Source organism: Clytia hemisphaerica, unplaced genomic scaffold (genome assembly GCF_902728285.1).
Source record: "Clytia hemisphaerica strain Z4C2 unplaced genomic scaffold, Clytia hemisphaerica genome assembly, whole genome shotgun sequence".
Classification (NCBI taxonomy): Eukaryota; Metazoa; Cnidaria; class Hydrozoa; order Leptothecata; family Clytiidae; genus Clytia; species Clytia hemisphaerica.
This window is the reverse complement of record NW_027103253.1, coordinates 188,757-198,020: the sequence shown is the minus strand read 5'-3', so window position 1 is coordinate 198,020 and position 9,264 is coordinate 188,757. Positions and strand designations below refer to the sequence as shown.

Below are 9,264 nucleotides of genomic sequence, written 5' to 3'. Positions count from 1 at the left end.
ACTTTGTTTTGTTTTGAAAAGAATTCGAATGTCTTAAAAAATCAAGGTCCTTAATTACATTCAAAAAGTGCGATATTTCGATCATATGGAAGTGCATCAAAACACCCGCTTTTTTGAGTCTTGTCTCATTTACCCAAACGCTGCAATCCCGTGTAGGCTTAGGGCTCAAGACTAGAATCCCAATACGAGACATTTGACAATTTTTGTTAATTGTCAGAATTGTTTACTCCCTGGAAATACGCAACTTTCTGAAGTTTCATTTTTTTTGGTTGTGCTTCGTTTCAAAATTAAAGAAGATGAAAATTACCATCAATCCTGCGAGTAAAAAGAGATATTTCGGCTAGTCTACAAAAACGGCGTTATGAGCTGCTCAAAAACATAAAAAAAAAGAAAAAAAAAACATATAGGTGCAGCCTGATAGGCAGACAAGCCAAGGCAGAAATTATAATTGCTAAATGGGGATTGGGCTTTAAATTCAAAACAAAGGCTGAATGAAGTATAAACAAGGCTATATCAATCACAACAAACTTATCGAGAAAAAAAATATCGTGCGAAATCGAAAGTAACACACTGACAGAAAACGGAAAACAAAATACCTCTATCAATACATAGATTTATCTTGACCAATTACCTCAAGATAAGACGATGATATCGTACGTATAACAAGTATTGCATGCATCGAGGGGCAAATCACTGAGAAAATCGTGTACGAGATTTATGATTTATGGTTTATTTTTTATTTATGATTTATTTTTGATTTATTTTTGATTCATAAAATTGTGTACGAGATTTATTTCAGTGATTTGCCCCTCGGCATGCATAACATAACCAGGGCGTAATCCTCAAATTGGTCTATTTATGAAAATTTTCAAAGGAGACAAGTGTCAAATGTCATCTGTCACTCCCTGTCAGCATTTGTTGACAAGAAAAAATGTCACCCCAAAACATGTCAAGTTATACACTGTTGGAAAGATAAATGAAAACTGAGCAACTTTTTTGCTTACACTAACTTCCAAAAATGTACTCAATAATCTCTAACAAGAAAACCTCTACTATGAAAAGTATTTTCGCCAGTGTACCGTGAGATCGGGTAACTTGTATCAGTGGAGGCTAACATGCATAGCCCTCAAATGAAAGACCTTGGCTGGTCATTAAAATACAAAGTTAAATCAAAACCAAAAAATAGTAGAGTAAAGCTGCGAGCGGAGCTGCGTAGTTGTATTTTCATGACCAGCCAGGCCATTCATTTGAGGGCTATGCATGTTAGCCTCCACTGATGCAAGTTACCCGATCTCACGGTACGATTTTAAAAAAAGTAGACAAGAATCAATCAGTTCAATCTTTTACGAATCATCAGGTAATAAGTGTTGGGGAACTACATACTTTTTACTTATCAGATTGGTTTCTGAAAGTTTGAATTAGCAATGTGATTTGATACCTAAGGGAATAATGATAATTAAATCAATCTTTAGATTTATAATTGGCTAGTAAAAATGTATCCTCAAATCGGCACTTCGACACTAATTCAGAACGTTTGTTCAAAAGTTCGTCCTGGGACAGGCAATTCAAAACCATATACTTTTCATAATGGCAAAGCTTGCATGATTTTGAAATTGATTATAGCTGTTAATTGCTCCGGCCTAGGAGCCTTAAATTCTCTCTCGTCCGACGACGACGACGCTCAAGACATTTTTTGTTTGTTTATCTAATCCGATGATCTATTCCGATTTAATAAAAACGGATTACCTGATTCAAATAATACTGTGATTTGATTGGCCGAAAGTATTTAAGAAAAAGATGGCTGCCGAAAGTGGACTAGTTGACTGTGTAGCAAATACTGGCAAATCTCAGTGAAAAATTGATCATTTTCATCATTATTCTTGATGTTTTGGACATGATTTATGAGAAGTTTGATGCATACTGGCTCTCTAACAATGTGGAAAGACTTTGGAGAAATTTTGGCCATGAATCGTCAGCTGATCGAGTGCTTAAAAAATCTTGCATATGGCTAACCATAAAGTTCTGTTGGTCTTGGTAACTTGACAATGAAACTTTCAAACACATCCATTGGAATTTAAAAGAGAATACTAAAATTACTACATTACAGTGAAAATTTGAAAACGATCTGAGTAGTTTTTGTGGTGTTATGTTTATGGCTGAAAATGATCCTGTTTTGTATTCATCATTTTATTATTGTTGACTGGCGACCGTTCCTTTTGATTTTTCAAACCCGACACAGATTTTTTACAAACATATCGCTATGAGAATTCAGTAAAGGATACTAAAACACAATTCCTTTGAAAATTAGAACAAGATTGGAGAAATTTTCGCAGTGTTATGGCTGAAAATGATCGTTTTTGGACTTTGTTGTAATTTCATTGCGGCTTGCAACCGTTCCTTTTGATTTTTCAATCCCGACACAGATTTTTTACAAACATATCGCTATGAGAATTCAGTAAAGGATACGAAAACACAATTCCTTTTTAAATTTGAACAAGATTGGAGAAATTTTCACAGTGTTATGGCTGAAAATGATCGTTTTTGGACTTTGTCGTAATTTCATTGCGGCTGGCGACCGTTCCTTTTCATTTTTCAAACCCGATACAGATTTTTTACAAACATATCGCTATGAGAATAGACCTTTTTTCAAAGAGGCCACCCTGTTGAATAATTATGTAGTCCAGCAGAAAAACAATGATAAAACCATGCATAATTATTACAATATGCATGATACAGTAATTATGCATGGCTCTATCATTGTTTTTATGGCTGGACTACATAATTATTCAACAGGACGTTCTCTTTGAAAAAAGGTCTATTCAGTAAAGGATACGAAAACACAATTCCTTTTTAAATTTGAACAAGATTGGAGAAATTTTTGCAGTGTTATGGCTGAAATGATCATTTTTGGACTTTGTCGTAATTTCATCGCGGCTTGCGACCGTTCCTTTTGATTTTTCAAACCCGACACAGATTTTTTACAAACATATCACTATGAGAATTCAGTAAAGTATACTAAAACACAATTCCTGTGTGAATTTGAACAAGATCAGAGAAATTTTCACAGTGTTATAACTGAAAATTATTTTTTGGACTTTGTCGTAATTTCATTGCGGCTGGCGACCGTTCCTTTTGATTTTTCAAACCCGACACAGATTTTTTACAAACATATCGCTATGAGAATTCAGTAAAGTATACTAAAACACAATTCCTGTGTAAATTTGAACAAGATCGGAGAAATTTTCACAGTGTTATAACTGAAAATTATTTTTTGGACTTTGTCATACTTTAATCGTAGAAATTTTAGCGAGACTTATTTTAGTGTATATTTAAATAGTTAAATTTTAGCGATCTGGCGATTTGGTGAGTTTTAGCGAGATTTATTTTAGCGAAAATAGGGAGAACTCGCTAAAACGCTAAAATTAGTCTCGCTAAAATTTCTACGAATAAAGTAATTTCATTGGCTGGGGCGACCATTCCTTTTGAAGATTTTTCAAACAGGAAACAGGTTTTTTCCAAATATACCACTATTTATAACATACACACCATTGTACCATTTTATTTGGTTTATCCTACTCTTCCAAGTATTATCCCAACAGAAAAAATAATGCTTAGCTCAAAGCCGTGGCCTCTAATTTAGGCTATTTTTCTCCCCAAAATTTTATCCGGACCAATCAAATCAACGGCGCATCATGGCTTCGCTATTGGCAAGTTTAGAAAAAAATTAATTTACAGTATAAGAACTTGGAAATATTCACTTCTAAATGTTCATCTCCTTTAGCTCCAAGTTTGAACTTTTTAGTCGAGGATGAGTGGGCGGGGGTGGGGTTGGTTCTTTAGGCAAGAAAGTGCATGTGTAATCACTTAGAAGAGCTAAACTTCCAGCTGGTTTATTTATTTGTTAAGATTATTTCTCATACTCGCTCTGCAATAGAATTATTACTTTGCTTTCTGATCTGTTCTGATTAGTAGTTTGTGGGCAACATTCTAACACAACTAACTCGACAAGCTCATCTTTCACATCTTTTAATCTCTTAAGCCGGAGCTTCCAGCGCAGCTGGTTTATTTGTTTTACTATCGACCTTTTCAAAGTGGGGTTCAAGTTCTTTTCTTTTGATTCTCAAACGTAAGACGACAAGGTTGTGCTATTACTGTACTTTTTGTTGCCGAATATTGTTTTGTGTTCACTAATTCGAACTTTGAATTCACGTTCTGTTAATCCTATGTACTTACGTTTTGGGGTGTTTTCGGCGGTATTGTCACACTGGTATATGAGAGAAGTTTTCTGTAATTTCCTTGGGCAGGATATTCTGCTCGGCAGTTGCATGGTTCATCCTGTTTTCTGGTTGCAGTAAGCTTTTTGTTGAAAAACTTCTCTCGTATACCAGTGTGAAGTACTTAACTTGACTTGACTTAAGTAATATTTGTTCAATTTTCATCATATCTTCTAAACGCACTAAATCACCAAATAAATTTGGTTGAAACTTTAGTCTGTTATCAGGGAGCTAGGAAACCTTTCAAAATTAACTAAAATGATTTAATTTCCATTTTATCTTAAGTATTAATTGTTTCATAAAAAATCTATATTATCTCTCTGTCAATCAAAAACTTTCAAAAGAGCAAACGACAACGGCTTAAAAAATCTTCAGAAAGCACAACAGCAGAATGGTACCTCAAAAACCAGAATTTCAACGTGATAGCGATTAACATAAGCTTCATACTTTATTTCAGTTTCTTTTGTATATGCGTAATAAAAAAAATGCACTAAAAATAAAACCCTATAACCCTAACTGTCAATTTTGGAGCTATACGTAACCCTATTTCAATTTGATATCGTTCATTTTGCTCGAAATTTACAGAAATGAAATTGACTCCATAAAGAAACGAAAATCGGTCGAGATTCTGGTTAAAAAAACAGAACAAATAGAAACCCCAAAAATATGAGAAGACTCTAAGCTTTCCATCAAATTATGAATGAGCTTTTAAGTTTTTAAGGACCTGGGGATGTAAAGATTCGATGAACTTATAAGTAGCCCTATCAATCAGAAAATATTATTTACATTTACTCTTTGTAGAAACACTTGGTCAAGGGTCCACTTGACACTGCTTCATTCCCATGTACTGGTCCAGCTATCATCACAAAGAATCTTGAATAAGAGAAGCCTACTTCTACGTCATGCAGCAAACCAAACAAGTAAAACATGCGTGAGATGTCGTAAAAAAGATCTATCGTTTTCAAAAATTACGTTTCCAAGGTCTGGAAAGGGTGACGGCTGAATACTCCAATACTCAGTCAACCCACTAGTGTGTATTAATTCTTTACAGATATTTTCCAGATTATATACTGTTCGTAAGTCTCGCCACTTTTTGTTATTGAAGATGTGAAGGATGGCTGGAAAAAGAACAAAAAGTAAAGAGTGTAATTCTAGTGCCAGTTGCTATTACTGTTAGAGCACAAAAGGTTCATATGTCGGACAAGCCCTTTATGTACCACCGGTTCTCAACGTTTGAATTCCTCACCATACGAAAATTTCGATAATAAACGTACTCAGAAAACCTCCTGAAGCTTAAGGCGAATGTTTGAAAACATAACGAGGTGAAAAAGCACAAGTTGAAATGTTACAAACCTGATTGATGTTATCCGGATAAAATTGAGGTTCCAACGCAAATCCACAATGTTTGTCATACTTGTTATTCAACTTTCCAATATGACCGTTTAAAAAGTTGCCAGAATAAAACTGCATTCCTGGTTGACTTGAGCGAATCTCCAGTTGACGACCAGAATTTTCATGGAAAACTCTATGAAAAAAGAAAGAAAATGAAAGTTAGCTACATGCGAAGTGACATCAAGTATTTTCATTTAGTTTAAAAAAATGACCAATGATGTTTGTGACATCAACTTTGTCCAAGAAAACCTACACTTTAATGTTTACTAACATTTTTGGGTTCACCCAAACTAAAAAGATGTTTACCTTGCAAATTTTCAAAGGACTATTCTCGCCTTACTCTCGCTGGTTAATCCACTACCACCGAAAAACCCACAAAAAATACTCATGTCTTCCCCTGGGACAATCTACAGCTTGAACCTAATCTAAATTCAAGCAATTAATGAGTGGGGATGGTTTATGATATAGATATAGAAGACTAACCTTGCGCGGAAGTCGTCATTTTGGTCATCGAAACAATAATTGTGATCATATCCACCTGCTTCTTCGATATCCTGTCCGATAATCTTCTTTGTCCGAAAATCAAACACAGGGTCTTTAGATAGATCCTTAACCTCGCCTGAAGAAAAATAGAAAATGAAGTCCGTTTTGAAATATTATAAATATTACTCGAGAAACATTCATTCAAACACATCAACATTCTTTATCGTATCAAAATGAGGTAAATGCTATTATCAATTTGAGAATTCAAAGTATACGAAATGGTTTCATTCGAAAAACTTTTCCTTGTAACGGTAGAGAGGTCTTCTTTATTTGGTTGAGTTACAGCAGACTCTGAGACCCATTTTCGCAACTACATACACTTTCAATGGGCTCCTCGTAAAGACATCGGACTGACTTCCGACTTTCACTTTCCTTGACGAAATTCGTGTAGCATATATGCATTCCAGAATATCTTTAGTAAGTCCTCGAACGCAAAGAACATGATGATGTATTGGTATAAAAGATTTGGAACCTGTTGGAATGAGTGTGCTGTCAACTGGTAAATATTTCGACGAATTGATGAGCATCTCGTGATCCAAAACTTTCGTGTTCTTTTCCTATGGATGAATTCGTAGATGAAAAAATCTCGATATGAAATATCAAACATAGAAGTAGAGAGTTTGAATATTTTTTGAAAATATGGAACGAATTAAAAGAATGCAAAAATCAGGTTTGGCATATATAAATCTAAAGTTTTAAAGAAAATTGAATACGACTGACAACTTTCTTTGAGCTTTCTTGGAGAAGATATGTAGCATAAAATGAACATCCCCATAGTAGTTAGAACATATACAATAGTGAGTAAGTGTCAGAGGAGCACCAGCCTTGCTCCCTGCATTTTATCAGCTTTTGTAAGTTTTGTATGCTGACTGATATTGACCTAGATATTCTCTGGCGTACATCAGTAACGTTAATAAAGCTTGGAATACACGGGGACAAGTTTGAGAGAGCACAAAATGAACAGGCGATGCGGTAGCGGGGGGGGGGGTCTTGGCCCAACCACATTTTTTCAAAGCAAAAAGAATATTTACTAAAGCCAAATTCTGTTTAATAGCCTCTTTTAAGCGATCTAAAATGGCTAAATTTAAAAATATACGCCCGTCTGCCCCGACCATGGTGACGCCTCCTTAGTCAGTAAATCTTGGCCCTATCACTTTCAGAGTGGAACCGCGGACCCTGATGAAATAAATGCAATACTTGACCACTGAGATTGAAGAATGCATGGTTGGTCATATTGATGAGTGTAGTTTGATCAGTTGTTGCTTTTAAACGAATTTGCACTTCGTTATCTTCAGTTAGTTTGTAACAGACTGATGCATTCACGTTGCCAGGGTAACACTCGTCACCGTCTTTGCTCTCCAAATGGAATTCCACTTCATCAGTTTCAATTTTCCAATCCCACAATTTCTGAAAAAGAAGAAAACTCCATAATTTTAGGATATACGCTTATTACAAAAATAAACTGGAAAAGTACGAGGAAATTAAAACTAGACAATTGTCAACAGCCCCTGAAAATTAATAAAAGAAAAAATAATAATATTCATTTGGCTGTTAAGACTTTGAAATGATGGTGAATAAAGAAACAGTTTTATTTGTTTTTTTGCCCTATATTATTCGAACCTGATACTATCGATGTTAAAAAAATAAACCTTATCCCATCCCTGGCATCCTCCGTGTAAATGGTTTGATCCATTATTGCAATTCAATTGATAATCTGTTCCATCAAGGCTGAATTTCCCTTTACAGATACGGTTCGTAAAACGTCCAATTGTCGATCCAAAGTAACTGTTTTCTAAGTAACCTGTAACAAAGATATTCAAAATTACTAAATTCAACTAAACTCATCATTGTTGTGAATGAAATTGCCATATTCATTTATTTATCTGATTTTCAAATTATAGAAACTATACAGTTTTTCATGACAGTGAATAAAAAAACCTGCAAATTGTAAAGTGTTTACGACGGATGAAAATACCTTCTAGGTTGTTATATCCAAGTATTATATCGTCGCTTTTCCCATTCCTGTAAAATGAGAAAGATTAAATATATAAAATCTTACTATACACTTTTTTCTTTTGTAAGAACAATTTTATGAGAACAATGAGGCTCAAAATCGCCAAAAAATTAGAACAATTCAAAAACAATGCTGAGCCTGAAATTACTCAAAAATAAAGTACGCTCTGAGGGTGAGGATGAGGGTGAGGGGTATTCCTTCGAAAAGCATAGGTACACGGAAGCGGGGTACTGTCAATACGAAGGGTAAGCGACCATTCAAGTTGAGAGGGGGTCGACTTTTGCTTACTTAATTGAATGGTGCCCAATTTAGCAATTTAGCAATTTAGAGGTCAAAGTAAAAAATTGGGTATAATGCATAAAATACGCCATAAATTACACCCTCTAAAGATAAAAACAATTTGAATTTCAAAGTGCCAAAAAAATAAGAACAGCTGAGCCTCAGAAAAACTTTACTGATTCTTATGAAAAATATGAAAAAAAATGTTTTGAAAGTTTTGACATACATCTTACTACTATTCTCATTTAAATTTAAAACACACAGACAAAAAAATAATGTCAATCAACTCACTTATCAGGACAAATCAAGCTGGCAGCAGTTGCTCCATAATTGAGGACAGAAAATTTCAAACCGTTCTTGTTCTCAAATTCAATCTTTTTTACTATCTCTCCTGATGGCAATATACCAAAATTACTAATTTCTAGTTTCTTCATGATTGGGCTAAATTGCAGATAGAGAGAAAGGTATGACTTCCTATTCTGTTTTATAGTAAACTAAGAAATGAACAAATTATGTTACTTTGAAGAAAAAAAATAAATTAAAATTATAAAACATCAGGCTTCTAGCAATAATTATTTATTAAATAAAATTTATTTTTATCAATTTGTTTCGATACCTGGGATAGCATTCTCTCGTTTAAAACCACTATTTTAAACCAGCTTTTCTTTTGTATACCTCTTTTGTTTAGCATCTTGTTGCACACCTTCCTAGTTTGGCTTTTTGTGAGACGACGAGGCAACCTTTATTCCGATGTGTTCTGAG

At 34.4% G+C, this 9,264-nt stretch overlaps 1 protein-coding gene across 1 annotated transcript; it reads right to left on the bottom strand.

Annotated features, from left to right (window-relative positions):
• Nucleotides 1-4,703: 4,703 nt before the first annotated feature.
• LOC136797684 (galactose mutarotase-like) lies at nucleotides 4,704-8,967 on the bottom strand. Its single transcript, XM_067054273.1, has 8 exons — nucleotides 8,794-8,967; nucleotides 8,185-8,231; nucleotides 7,859-8,010; nucleotides 7,407-7,616; nucleotides 6,682-6,766; nucleotides 6,150-6,285; nucleotides 5,628-5,799; nucleotides 4,704-5,392 (listed from the first exon to the last, which is right to left on the bottom strand). Exons 1-8 carry the CDS (start codon nucleotides 8,934-8,936, stop codon nucleotides 5,312-5,314), a joined length of 1,026 nt encoding a protein of 341 aa, XP_066910374.1. The 5' UTR covers nucleotides 8,937-8,967; the 3' UTR covers nucleotides 4,704-5,311.
• Between the last annotated feature and the right edge of the window lie 297 nt (nucleotides 8,968-9,264).

What these genes read in the sequence shown, in the direction of transcription:
- LOC136797684 (XM_067054273.1), bottom strand. Translation starts at nt 8,936, where the DNA reads ATGAAGAAACTAGAAATTAGTAATTTTGGTATATTGCCATCAGGAGAG. An exon ending in TCTTCAATCTCAGTGGTCAA is followed by an intron (nt 6,767 to 7,406) that starts GTATTGCATTTA and finishes ATTCATCCATAG; the next exon opens with GAAAAGAACACGAAAGTTTT. An exon ending in ATCCGGATAACATCAATCAG is followed by an intron (nt 5,393 to 5,627) that starts GTTTGTAACATT and finishes TTCTTTTTCCAG; the next exon opens with CCATCCTTCACATCTTCAAT.